Below are 14,399 nucleotides of genomic sequence, written 5' to 3' on the forward strand. Positions count from 1 at the left end.
TAAAGATGAAGGAAAAAACTGGGACAAAAACTATAAACAAAAATATTAGTCCACATATGGGTCTCTACTCTCTACAACTTGATGTTATCAGTATACTCCCTTAGAATATTTTATTATAAGGGTGTTTCTCAAATGTTTTGGGTTCACAGATATCTTCTAAGCATAGGCTGTTTCTGTGCACCTGTGGTTATGTGCGTGCTCTACCTACAGGTATAATTCAGCAGCATACAGTTTGGTGGTGAAATAATAATGTTTTCAATTTATAATTTATACATTTTATAATTTGTTTATTATAATTATTTATTTGCAGGAAAAAAAACAAGAAAAATAAAAACATGTTTTCCACCCGCCACCAAATTAGGTACACATGGTCTCAGGAGTCACGTTATAATGAGCATTGCAGCTTTTTGATATTCCGCTGCTTCACTGAGTCTTGACAGCTGCAACACACAACTTCTACAGCCCTGGGTAGGCCACCCGGCCTGGCGGGTATATGTGCTAGTTCTTGCCTTTTCTATGCAACTAATGATGTACAACTCATACTGTGAAACTAACAGGTTGAGCAGTCAGTGGTTGCAGGCCGTAACTTCTGGGGACACAGCTTAGTGGTTGCCAGTAATTGTTTGTGACCATTATCGCGTACAGCCAGTAATAGTTGTCCTGCCTTGGAAACACATTGTGCAATAGGTTGTGCATTGGGACAACGGTGCCACTGTCCAGATGGCACGATGACAGCGGTGCCCACTCAAGATTCTGCTCAGCAGAGCAGTTCTGCACAAAGCACCTGGTTGATGCTGTTGTAAAATTCCCCGAAGGATAAGCAAGAGCAGCTAGTCAGTCCTGTTTAATAGGATTTACGGCACATGCCAACAGCTCACACAGTCTGAGTGGCATTGAGAGGTTGCAGTATTTAGTAGCTGCTTGTCCGTTTGTAAAGCACTTAAATGTGGCGCAGATGGATCTCAGGCTTAGGGAAAGCTTTGACAGTATGGAAATGTTTGTCAGTTCATTCACACATTCAAGTATATAATTATTGTGCGCTTGGCACAGCTGTGTGTCATGATGAGACACAAAACGGGATTACATACATAAGGATAATACAGACAAGAGCAATGTTCACCGCCTAGCCTACCTCTGGCCAAACTCCTGATTAAGCTTTAAAGTTGACTTGTGGACAAAGGACCTTTTTAGTCTGACCTTATTGCATGCTGGAACACCGTATCTCCTTCCTGAAGGCAGCAACCTATATTCTCTATGCAGTGAAAAACATAGTCTAGCACCAAAAGATCTTAAACGGCGAAGGAAGTAGATTCTTTGCTTTGTTTTCTTACACACAGATTCAATCTGATCTTTCCATGACAAAAGATGGTCTGTTACTACTTCGAGGTATGTATACGAACATACCTGGTTGATCTGTTCACCATGAATAGTAATTGGGGATCTGTGTGTATCTAGTGGTGCACCAAAAACAATCTCTTCTGTCTTTTTTGTGTTAATGCTCTTCTCCTGTCTTTAGGAAACATGATCACATGGGGCAAGTTCGTAGCGTGTTCTGGCTTTTTATCTCAAAACAGCCAGACTGTAGGCTATAACCTTGTACGACCCCAATAATTTAACCAGCCTTAACACTTTATCAGCTGTGTAATATCAGAGACAGATGTCACTTGAGAATTTAAAGCTTGTTTTTTTATGAGTAAAGCAGATTTGTGGTATTTCCACCCGAGGGTAAATTGTGCTCAGAATGAACAAACCACAATGAACCACAAGGCAGATAGATAGATAGATATACAAGCTTCGTAGCATGTGTCCGACTATCTGTAGCCTCTGTCATTACTAGAACTCTAGTAATTTCTTCAACATGTTAAATACATTCCTTCAATGATCTTTGACCGTGCACTGTTAAGATGTACGATTGCTAGAATACGATGGTCATATGGGGTGAGACAACGTGTGCCTCTTCTTGTCCCAAAGGCCTGATTTGAGTGTTCTGTTGGTCAATAGCCTAAAGGGGTAACACTTGAGGTGGTAAATTCATACACATAATTAATGCTTAATTAATGATGAATCAATGATGAACTCTTGAATTTCTGGTCCTCACCCTTAAAGGGATCCCTGGCTAATACGACAAATATGCCTTAATACATTATAATTGTCCTCTATAACTACAATGTAAAATTAAAAACGCCTTAATTATTTTATTTCTTCTAGAAATAGCTAATCTTTCACTCAATAGGGGAAATGCCTGTCGCAAGTTGATGATGTCATAAATGTAATTTGTGATCTATCCCTTGAGTTCATCATTAAGTTACCATTAATTGGTGTATCAGTTCATCATTAATTGGGACTAGCGATTCCTTTTGCCCTGGATCTTTCTCGTTCTTGACAGTTCGTTCATGTGCCTGATTGTTCGTGGAAAGAAGCTTTTTTTGCAGTCTGTTGCTAGTAGCTTTGACTGAGTAGACATTTTCCATGCGGCAACATCTTAAACAGACTGTGGTTGGGATGGTGAAGATCTTTGATGATTCCACAAGCGTTGCTGACGCAGCGTTTGTTGTACATGGCTTGGATGGGGGGGAGATTGCATCCGCTGATGCGTTCGGCTGTCCGCACGACCCTCTGCAGTGCCTTGCGGTTGAGGTCGGTAACCTCAAGTTAAGTGTTAGCGAATTGCAGCAATATATTTCACACTGAGAGAATTGGAGGCAGCTTGAACTAAGATTGAACTACTGTATATAGATTGTTATTATAATGGTTTATCAGCCACAGGCGATATAAACTTCCAGGCCTATAATTCAGTATGTGACAGCAAGCTGTGCACTCACATGAGTTTTACATGAGGTGACCGTGACATCATTTAAACATTGGTTGTATCGTGTGGCTTGAACAGCAAGCCTTTTGTTTGAGGGTTTTCTCAGCAAGCTCACATGTTTGCTGCTAGGCCTTTCCAAAGCCACCAGCGACATGTCAAGATTTGTCACGACAAACAAATTAAATGAAACAAAAACAATAATAGACCTTCACTAAGTTCATACAGGAGGACCTCACAGGGCTATACAACAGCGTAATGCCATTTTTGTCACTGTGAATATTTTGTCTTCACTAAAACATGAAGGTGAAACATTTAGGAAGCTGCCCCAGGAAGGACAATGTTTCAGAAGGATGTTCTATGAAACTCAGATGAGTCAAAAACATGTTTTTCAAATCATTTTGACTATAATGACTTCATATCCCATGATGCAACTCAGCCGCCAGCGTCAGGAAGCATCTACTGTAATCTCCATCGGCTCCTATTCATTGCTGTTCCAAAGAAACAGCCTTATAATGACTATAATTTTGTTCCTGTTTCTTGACAATAGGATAATAGTATTTCGCTTTTTATGTACCTATGCTACAAATATCACTGTTTGTTATAGAAACACGTTTTTGCGCGATATAGCTACAAATGATCTTGTGATTCATGTGGCAATGAACGTCAAATAGGGTTTTTATATTCCTAGTCTTGTGTAGCCAGATACTTTCTGCCTGCACTGCTACCCCCCCGCCCACACTCCCTGCCCCCACCCAGCTTCCTTGTGCCCTGGCGGGCCGCAACCCACAGCTCAGGCTAGGCAATCCACAGCCCTAGCTAGGCACCCACAGGCCTTGCAGAGATATGCGCTCTGATTGAACTACCCTTTGCAGAACACCAGAAGAGTCGCCGGAAAGAAACTCACCCGGGCTGATGGTTTATGCCTTCTGATTGATTGAGGTATTTATTAGAAGTTTTGGATAGGAAAAGGTACAGTTTCATGACAGTACAGTTCACTGATACAATGTCAACTAAAAGTATGAACTCGGGTAAGGCAAGGCTTATTTGTTATTTTCCATTGAGATCAAACTATGCCTAAACGATTAAACCTAACCTTATTCCCAACCGTAACCTCTTACCTCAATAAAACGGTGCCAAAACCTAACCCTATATCCTAATCTTAACCTCAGAAAGATATGCGTAATCCTAAAGTTATTTCTAACCTTATTCTCAGTAAAACAAATTTCTTCCCGGCGACTTTACCGGTTTACCCCCTTTGCACACTTGTGCAATGTCTAACCTCACCACTTGCTGTACATTGTTTGATAATGTAATGCGTGAGCTCGTGCTCACAAACCACTTCTACAAATGACTTCACAAAGGCTCCTTCTCCGCACATTCTGTGATGCAGTCCAGGCTGTATAAGAGGGCACCCTTGTCATCAACACAGACAGCAGAGATTGTGCATAGATGAGATGAAGAGAGTAGAGTAGATGAGGGGACTGAACCTCCAGGCATTGTGCTCTGTTACTGTACTGTGGTGAAGCTAAGTGGCTTAATGTACTGCAACACGCGCGGGCCAGTGCAGTAAGTGACTGTTCAATTGACTCTGGCTTTTTATGAGCTGTAAATGTCTGCTTTTATGTCATATGCTAATCCTTAACTCGATATATATGGTGCATGAAAACCCTCCATTGTGCTGAGCTTGGTTTTACATTTTTAACCCCTTACATAATATGCCAGCATGTGGCCATAAATGCCAAGCAGTGTTGAAATTGCACCACACAATCAAGGCAGTCCCTGCTATTATCGGCTAACTGCATCTTCTTTCTTATTCTTTCAAAGGGTATTATAATATGATAATTTACTTTAATTTCACTTGCCCACAACTAAAGTAACAGCACCTGATTAATATACACAATATACAGTAGGGCATTAACCAAAAAAAGTCGACAAGTCGACTCAGTCGACTTCATTGCACAAGTCGACTCCCACCAGAGAAAAAAAAAGGAAAAAAAGATTGTCATCATTATTTTTGCTCCATGTGTACATGTGTACAGCATTCAAACCGTAGGATTTGTTATTGTCAAGGAAATAATGATTCTATCCTTTTCCAACTGTTTTTTCAATGGAATTGGGCACAGGGTTTCGGATTTTGTCCCCCTGTTCACACACAGGGTGATGACAACTTCAACTCAACTTTTTACTAAGTCGAGTCGACTTCCAAAAATCACAAGTCGTTAATGCCCTAGTATACAGTTGAGTATAACATCTGCTTTGTTCACATTTGTTTATGCCTAAAGTGTGATTTTGCTACCTCTTTTGCCTGAAGCAACAGATAAAGATGATTGTCAATATTTTTTAGACTGAGGCCTGCTATATCACTAATACCACCCTGGGTTCTAACTTACTTTCAACATGGCTTCAAAGCTGCTGAAACAGCAGAAAGTGTCATACAGTGCAGCTCTTATTCCACCATAGTGAGATGTCTGTCTGCCTTCCCACGCTGTGCAGTGAAGGAGCATATCATTGTTGTCGGGTGGAAACCTTGTATGTCCAAGACTGTTCGTTTTGTACTCATCATTTTAAAAATGAACCAAACTAGAGAAAACAGCGATCTACAAGCACACAACGCCTCGCGGTGCGAGGCGTTGTGTGCTTGTAGATCGGCTGTTTTCACTACTTTTGTGCGACAGCCATGTATGATGAAGCAGGGCTTTACTTGGTGAAAAAACGTACAAATTTGAAACTTATACGAGGTTTCTGTCCGACAGTGATGATATTATTGCCCTTTCTCTCTCTTCATGGTCTCCTCCCTCCCCTCCACTGTGGGGAGGCAGTGGTGGAAAAAGTACTAAAACGCTTTACGAAGGACAACTTTTCAACCTATCTTCATATAATTGGTCCTCACTAAGTTCATAATAAAATAGCATCATTTCTTTCTACTCGGGCTGTGTCTCAGAGGAGGGCTGTGGGCAGGTCAGAAACCCATCGTCTTGTGACATCATCGATGGAGAATCCAAGCTAATGGAAAGTGCAGGCTTTCTATTCCTGAAAAGTTGCAATGTTAAAGGAAGTATATGTAACTTTAAGACTATTAAAAATATATATATGTGTTTACATTTTTAGCAGTCATTTCCCTTCATCAGTAACTATATTATTGTGCTGGCGTGTTTCCTTGTAGAAAGAAAGACACATCCCCTGGCTGTATTTCTGTTCTGTTCCACTCTTTATGTTGACATTAAATGTCAACAGAAACAGTGGAGGAACGTTTTTGTCAGGGGGGGGGGCTCAGCCAGAGCTCTTAAATGCTCCCTTTGAACTTCAAAGGGTTTGTGCACTAAGGTAATTGATTGGGCCATAAAAGTGTCAAGTCCTCGTTAGTGATCTCTCTAATCAATGAAAGCATCAAAGACAACTACTTGTTTGATGCCTGTCATAGAGGGGAGGGGGAGGGGGGAATGTTTTTGTGTACACACAAGCTTGCTTATTTTTCCTTTAAAGTGGAAGCTATTGTTCTCACGATAATAAAAATCAAAATATCTTTTCAAAAATATTTTTTTTTTAAGAAAATCTGTCAAACGATGATGTCACAAGACTATGGATTTCTGAATTTCCCACAGCTCTTCTAAGAGACTTGGACCGAGTAGAATAGCCCCCCGGCCCGCCACTCGGCCCTGGCCCACAGAGGTGTGACAGTGGTGTGAACAAAATGGCCTCTTCAGCTCCTCAGCTGCTGTATGTCCTGTGATGGGAACCTTGCTCCATGACCGCAGTGATCACTGATCAGATGGTCATCTGAACTTGTTCACCTCAAATTGCATTACAGAGTTCATCACCTGACTGTGTGTGTGTGTGTGTGTGTGTGTGTGTGTGTGTGTGTGTGTGTGTGTGTGTGTGTGTGTGTGTGTGTGTGTGTGTGTGTGTGTGTGTGTGTGTGTGTGTGTGCAACAGTATCATCTCTGTTCTGCCTAATTACATTTTCCGTTTACCAGTACCAGTATAAAGTGTGTGAACTGTGAAGGATAAGCGTTAAGCATGCAGCGACCATGCAACCTCCTTAAAGTTTGTACCACTTTTTTGAACACTGGAACAAACCTCCAAGCTTCAAAAAGCTTCTAAAATGGATGCATCACTGAGGCAATTTCATAACTCGATTTTGGAATTTTCTTTTTCTTGAAATGAAGAGGCTTCTCCCTCATTAGGATTTTAAATAAAGTTTTTAATAAAAGCCGAATTCATTAATTCATTAATTAATGTTGTTTTTCACTGATTCACTCTTTTGTTTCCAGGTAATTGGTTTGTTGAAAAGATTCTGTTCATGTTCGCGGCAATGAGCCGGTCAAATGATACGTTAAGCGCTCAGTAGGGCTATTGTCTAACAGTGAAAACACTATCGTGGGAGCGTTATTATGGGCAGCATTTAGGGGCAGCATAGCTGAATGTTTATGGAGCCGCCTGGGGAACCAGAGCCCCTGATGGTCCCAGGTTCGATTCCAGGCCAGGGTATCAATGTGGATGTGTGTCCCTGAGCAAGACTCTTAACCCCTAATTGCTCATGTGCTCCTTGTGGGCAGCGAATCCGCTGGGTTGGGCTGAAAATACAGAATTTCTATTATTATTATTACGTTGCACATACAGCCCACCTCCCGCCCTGTGTATGGGGGAAGGGGAAGGGGACGGGGCCAGGGGCATGAACGGAAGTGTAAGCGTAACAGTTTCAGGAAGTGAGTGATTTTGTTCCTGTTCACAGCAATGAACGAATCAATCATAAACGTCCCATCACTATTTGAACTACAGATGTAAATCCTTAGTTATTCTGAAGAGCGCAGGGCTACATGAACAATGGCAATTTTACTGTGTAGCCTATGTCTTATCTTATTCTCTGCCACTATCTTTCTCTTTTCTCTCATCCCCCCCTTCTCCCTACTTCATCTTCAGTCTCCACATGCATAACCACGTGTAAAAAGGTGGCCCCCCCGCCCGTGCCCCCCCGCACCACGTCCAAGCCCTACATCTCCGTCACGGTGCAGAGCAGCACCGAGTCCAGCCAGGATAACTACCTGGACCAGCAGGTAGGGCCGTCACCATTACATTTAACTTTGTGACCATTATAAAATAAACAAATATGAATTTAATTTCTGTTTGGTTTCACGCTCATACTCATGAATTGCACAGGGCCGATATGACCAATAACTTAAAAATGCAAAGAAATTACTAAATTACTAAATTATAACGACTGCCAAAGAAGGAGATCTCCTTCCTATCCTTCCTATCTGGCATGGAACTTTTTGTAGTTCCATGCCAGGTATTTCAGATGTTTTTACCTGTTTTTGGAGGATGATCGCGCACGTGCACAGTGGCGTGCGTGTTCTCCGTTTGCTTGCAGTCATTTCTACACCCTTGCTGTGTGTCAGCGTGCAGTGGTTTTACTTCCCTGTTAAAAGTACTCTGTGTGCTTTGTTCACACATCCATGCGGGCGGGGCCATTTTCCCCTCTCCAAACCTAGGGGCGGAGATACAGGGCATTCTTCTTCTGCAGTTGAATGGGACTGGATGGGGAACGGATGTTTTGTTTCCGGGTTATTTAATCCCCTAGAAACTATTAGCAACGGTAGCTTGATCAAATGATAGACAAGAGCGATCTTAATACGCTGATTAAAAAAAGAGATCTCCTTCTTTGGCAGAACTTATTTACCATAATTCATAACCCCCTGGCAGGAAATGTAACTAGAAAAGAAAATTTCTAAGAAATTTTAAGTGTGCCTGCAGCTCTCTAAGTGTGTGCAACCTTGTGTAGCGGTTGGTGTTAGCATTAGCGTTAGATTTTTTTTGGTGTTAGCATTAGCGTTAGATTTTTAACACTTATGTTGCAATGATTTTTTCCGGCCAATGTCCCGCGTTGCCATGGTTACCATAGACTTCCATGTAATTGTGCAAGTGTGTAAAAAGTGCACGCCCATGCCTAGATGATGCACCACGTGTTTAGATGCTGTTCACAGCTTTCAAACAAAAAAATCCGCTTGGAAATCCGTTCAGGCATTCATGATTTATGGGCCATTATGTTTTCTTCAGATGTAAACAAACATGGCTGCCATGTTTGAAAGAATGGGTTGGTATGGGGGTTAAACATGCAATTTCGCGATCGCGATCATGCCTATGACGCTACCCACGCGTCTGTACGACAAACGGTTGATGAGATATAGAGGCACTTCCTTTTTGGCGAAGGGAACTTCCTGTTTGGTGAAGGAAGAACCAATTAAGGTTAAGGACTCTTAATCAAGTCATATGACACCACCCACGTGTCTGTACGACAAACGGTTCATGAGATAAAGAGGCACTTCCTGTTTGGCGAAGGGCACTTCCTGTTACAGAGGGGGCGGGGCTTAATCAATTACAGGTCATCCCTATTGGCCGGAAAAAGACCAAAGTTGTGTGTGCATTTTAAAGTTTAAATGACGTTGCTAGGCAAAAGTATGGCAGAGTAATGTGGCGCCAAAGTTTCTGTTTTTTTTTTCGAGTCCCCCATTCAAAGTCAATGGGGGTTTTTACGTGTAGTATTTTACGAATTACGTTGCCATGGTAACGCGGATCGGAAAGAAAAGTAATAGCACACCATTCCCGGCCGAGCCGCACATTTTGATGTATATATTGCGGGGGTGGCGTAAATCGTGCGGCAGTTATTACGTGCCGAAATTTGTGGGATCATTATTATTTTCATTAATTAATTAAGTATGGCGGATTACAATAAGTGTTTTGCCATTGCATTGCATGGCAAGCACACTTAATAATGTCATGCTTTACAAAACAAATCTACATGGCGTTGTGAGCTGGTAGACCTGCTATTTCTGCTATTGTTTTGATCATGTCTGAACACTTTTCAACATGGAATCGATTATACGAAAGAATCATTTGCGGTTATCTGAAATAATTGAGATTAGGCGATGGTGTAGTAACTGTTAGAGGCCCGCCCGCAGGACCGCCGCTCGGAGGTCAACAGCCAGTCCAGCCACGGCCGCAGCAACTCCTCGGACAGCCTGGACAGCACCCGCGCCAACAGCCTGGCACGCCCCTCGCACGTCAAGGCCGCTCCCGTCGCCACGCCCAGGGAGCACCACCACCACGTCTCCTCCATCAGTACCGCTACCACCACCACGGCCACCTCCAACGCTTCCACCGACACGGGAGACCAGCACGACCCTGTGAAGACCGGAGGGAATAATAGAGGGAATCCAGTGCCACAGGAACCACTAGTGGTCCCAGTACCCAGGAGGAAGCTGTCTTCTATTGGCATACAGGTTCGTATTAACTGAAATATCGTCCGAAGGGGTTCATTTTTAATGAGATCTCCCATTCACTTACTATACAGGAAAAAAGACCCCCCAAAAAATCTTCTTTAAGTAGCATGTGAGGGGTCCAACTAGGGGTTTTTCATGATTCTGAATCCATTGAAAGCATTTGTTTTGCACGAAAAAACATTCCTTGGGCTAAAAATGGCCCAGCAAAACTATGGTTTTGTGGTGATAAGTGATGAGTCATCATCACTTTTCACAGTTTTATGGGGTCCATTTTTAGTCCAAGGAATGTTTTTCGTGCAAAACAAATGCTCCCACAGAGGTGCAAGATATCATTAAAAATGAACCCCCTGGGACGATATTTCAGCTTGGCACCTGGCAGAATCTTAAAATATACCCTTTAAGGATTGACAGGTATCTTTAGTGACCTAGTCCTAGAATCCCCAAAAGTTGGATATTTTATTTGAATAATCTCTGTTTTCTTTTGTTATGTTTCACTGGTTTCACAAAGTCCCTAAATGTGCTCATAAACTAAACGTCCCATTAGGGCAAACTTACTCCTATCATTAGATTTGGATGAGTTGCTATGCAATAGAGACACACTGTAGTCTAAAGGGCATAGAATGCATATTCATCATTTTCCTCAACCATACCATTCCCCTGTGAATGTGTTGAAATAACAGCCCTTTTTTATCCTTTTTCCAAATCGTGCACATTGACAGATCTTTTGCTTGAGGCTGATATTTGCATTGGGCTGGGTAACCATTAATCATGATATTTTACGGACAAGCCAAGCACAAAAATGAGAAACAATGTACGTTTCGATCCTTCTTACTTCAGATTTTTCCACATCCAGATTTACCATCTGGAAAATTAAAAACCCCAAATAATATTCCTTACGCTCGCCTGAGGTCAGCAGTATGTGTGTAAAAAAGCTTTTGTGACTAGTGTCTATATTCTGAGAATTGTAGCCAAAAATAGCAGATCTACAAGCTCACAAAAAATAGCAGATCTACAAGCAGATCTACAAGCTCACAACGCCTCGCACTGCGAGGCGTTGTGAGCTTGTAGATCGTCTAGCTTGTAGAGCGTTGTGTGCTTGTAGATCGTCTATTTTCCGCAAAGAGCTTTGGTGTAGAGGGGGAAAAGAGCTGACCGAGTACAGAGTGAAAGGTCAATGCAAAATATACTGATGATTGTGCTGTCAAACAATGAAACTATATGGAATCTATGAATAAGTTGTGGGAGTCCCTGCTTCATCTCTCTCTCAACTAAGAGGTCCTTGGCCTGAAAACATTGAAGACCCACAATGATTACTATCAGAATATAGAGCTTTAACCTTTTAACTAAACAAAAAATATACTGTATATCACTTACCCTACCTATTAACTATAATTATTTTATAACTATAATTACATGATACAAAAAACAATATATCTTTTCCCACTATTGAGACCAGTGGCGTCAGTTCAGCAAAAGCTAGGGTATGGCAAAGATGGGAGTCCTCATGGAAAAGAGGCATTACATTTTGTATAACACGGTTCTATTGTGAAACTAGAAGAGAAAATTTCTAAGAAATTTTAAGTGTGCCTGCAGCTCGCTAAGTCTGTGCAACCTTGTGTAGCGGTTGGTGTTAGCATTAGCGTTATTTCATTTGACGCAACCCGCGTGTCTGTATGACAAACGGTTCACGAGATCAAGGGTCACTTCCTGTTTGGTGAGGGGCACTTCCTGTTTGGCGAAATAGGCCCCAATTAAGGTCATGGACGATTAATGAATTAAAGCTGCAAGCAGCGATGACCAGGCCCTCGCAGCTCTACCCACGTCACAAGGCCAGCAGCCAATCAGAAACCAAACAGGAAGTCAGCCATTTCGACTAATTAGTGGCGTTTTGGAGCATTTTTGGCGCACTTTAACGACAGTTTTTTGAGAAAAAATTGTTTTGTGAGAAAAAAAATTTGAGAAAAAAACTTTTGAGAAAAAGACATTTTGAAAAAAAAAATTGAGAAAAAAAAATGTGAGAAAAAAAAATGTTGAGAAAAAAATAATTTTGAGAAAAAAAAAATTTTGAGAAAAAAAAAATTTTGAGAAAAAAAAAATTGAGAAAAAATTTTTTTGAGAAAAAAAAATTGAGAAAAAAAATGTTTTGAGAAAAAAAAATTTGAGAAAAAAATTGAGAAAAAAAATTTTGAGAAAAAAAATTTGAGAAAAAAAAATTTGAGAAAAAAAAAATTTTGAGAAAAAAAAAATTTGAGAAAAAAAAATTTTGAGAAAAAAAAAATTTGAGAAAAAAAAATTTGAGAAAAAAAAAAATTGAGAAAAAAAAATTTGAGAAAAAAGAATTTGAGAAAAAAAGAAAAGGTATGACACCAGCCGCAAGTCTGTACGACAAACGGTTCATGAGTTATAGAGGCACTTCCTGTTTGGTGAAGGGCACTTCCTGTTAAAGAGGGGGCGAGGCTTAATCAATTACAGCTCATCCCTATTGGTCGGAAAAAGACCAAAGTTGTGTGAGCTTTTTACATTTTAAATGACGTTGCTAGGCAAAAGTATGGCAGAGTTATGTGGCGCCAAAGTTTCTGGGTTTTTTTCGGAGTCCCCCATTCAAAGTCAATGGAGTTTTTGGGCGTTGTTTTTTGCGAATTACATCGCAATCGTAAAGCGGATCGGAAAGAAAAGTAATAGCACACCATTCCCGGCCGAGCCGCACATTTTGATGTATATATTGCGGGGGTGGCGTAAATCGTGCGGCAGTTATTACGTGCCGAAGTTTCCCCCATTCTAAGTCAATGGGGTTTTTTGGCGTTGTTTTTTGCGAATTACGTCGCAATGGTAACGCGGATCGGAAAGAAAAGTAATAACACACCATTCCCGGCCGAGCCGCACGTTTTGATGTATATATTGCGGCGGTGGCGTAAATTGTGCGGCAGTTATTACGTGCAGAAATTCGTGGCGAAAGACTTAATTAAGTATGGCGGATTACAATAAGTGTTTTGCCATTGCATTGCATGGCAGGCACACTTAAATAGCAGATCTACATGCTCACAACGCCACGCGCTGCGAGGCGTTGTGAGCATGTAGATCGGCTATTTTCACAATGTCTGAAAAAGACGAGTTTTGTCAGTTTTTTACCCAGGTTTCTAAGGTTTCTTGGGCTGGATATGGCAGCCTGGAACGGTTGTTCAAGTGCAGCTAAACTTAGCATGTTAGTAAACGTGCCACAATTGACAATAATGCATTGCATCTGTGCAGCTGACCTGCAGAACATGGGAATATACCATTTTGTCAAGATGTGGAGAATACAAGTGTGGAGAATATAATTATAATAACTTTTTAAAGTGACCATTTGTAAAATTTTGCATTTGTAGTTATTTTATTGTAAATTAAAACATAAGATAGACAAAGAGACGTTCATGGATTTATATTTAAAAGTACATTTTATTTTCCCCCCTGGACCCAGGGTATGGCAGCTGCATACCCCTGCCATACCCAATTAACGCCCCTGATTGAGACCTGCTGATAATAACCATACTTGCTGATGCCAAACCATTGCTTTGTGATTCTCTGTTAGGTTGACTGTATTCAAGAGGTTCCGCGAGAGGAGACTCCTCCTCCGCCATTGGCCAGATTTCAGTCCATTGGAGTGCAAGTGGAGGACGGCTGGCAGTAAGTCCACTTCCTGTCCCGTCCGGTCACCGCATGTCACCGTTTCCTGCGAGGAAAACATATTTTTTACTCTCACTCACTGCTTACACTTAGAGAACTTTGCTCGCCTCACAAGGCTATTTATAAATGTGACAACATTTATAAAACCAAAACCAAAAACCCCCAAATTACGCTATGTCATTCTATGTCAGTGGTTCTCAAACTTTTTCATATGAAGGACCCCCAAAATGATATGTATTTGGCCATGGACCCCCATCTCTAAATATTTAGTTCCAGGGACCCCCCAGAAGCAAAATTTCAGTTACAAACGTTTGCTTTAAAAATACATATATTCAAAGATTTGCACAGATTTTTACGACTTTTTCAAAAATAGCAGATCTACAAGTTCGCAGCGTGGCACTCTGTGCCGCGCCGTGAGCTTGTATATATGCTATTTTTCAATACTTAAAGCATTCAATAATTCTAGGACTAAATGGATTAATATGTGTCCACATTCAGCTCAGTCTGAGCTGTTTTAATTCCCTGACTTTAGCCCTCTTATGGGCCATTCACACAATATAACTATAAGATTTGGTGTAGATTGAAAAGGAGGGGGTCAAGGATAGACACCTGGCTGGGGACCCCTATCAAGTGTTTAAGTGATTGCATAG

At 41.3% G+C, this 14,399-nt stretch overlaps 2 protein-coding genes across 2 annotated transcripts in view; both read left to right on the forward strand.

Annotated features, from left to right (window-relative positions):
- LOC308287470 (aggrecan core protein-like) overlaps positions 1 to 14,399 on the forward strand; it is a 269,467-nt gene that overhangs the window by 132,084 nt on the left and 122,984 nt on the right. The gene's annotated exons all lie outside the window — the stretch shown is intronic.
- The window catches only part of dlgap4b (discs, large homolog-associated protein 4b), a gene marked incomplete at both ends in the record, with an annotated part of 55,184 nt that overhangs the window by 24,980 nt on the left and 15,805 nt on the right, over positions 1 to 14,399 (forward strand). The window contains 3 exons of the mRNA XM_080728411.1: positions 7,730 to 7,863; positions 9,766 to 10,086; positions 13,655 to 13,749. Coding sequence (XP_080584537.1) covers positions 7,730 to 7,863; positions 9,766 to 10,086; positions 13,655 to 13,749 — 550 coding nt within the window. The remainder of the gene's footprint in view (positions 1 to 7,729; positions 7,864 to 9,765; positions 10,087 to 13,654; positions 13,750 to 14,399) is intronic.

This window comes from Nannobrachium achirus (genome assembly GCF_963921795.1).
Source record: "Nannobrachium achirus genome assembly, chromosome: 6".
Classification (NCBI taxonomy): domain Eukaryota; kingdom Metazoa; phylum Chordata; class Actinopteri; order Myctophiformes; family Myctophidae; genus Nannobrachium; species Nannobrachium achirus.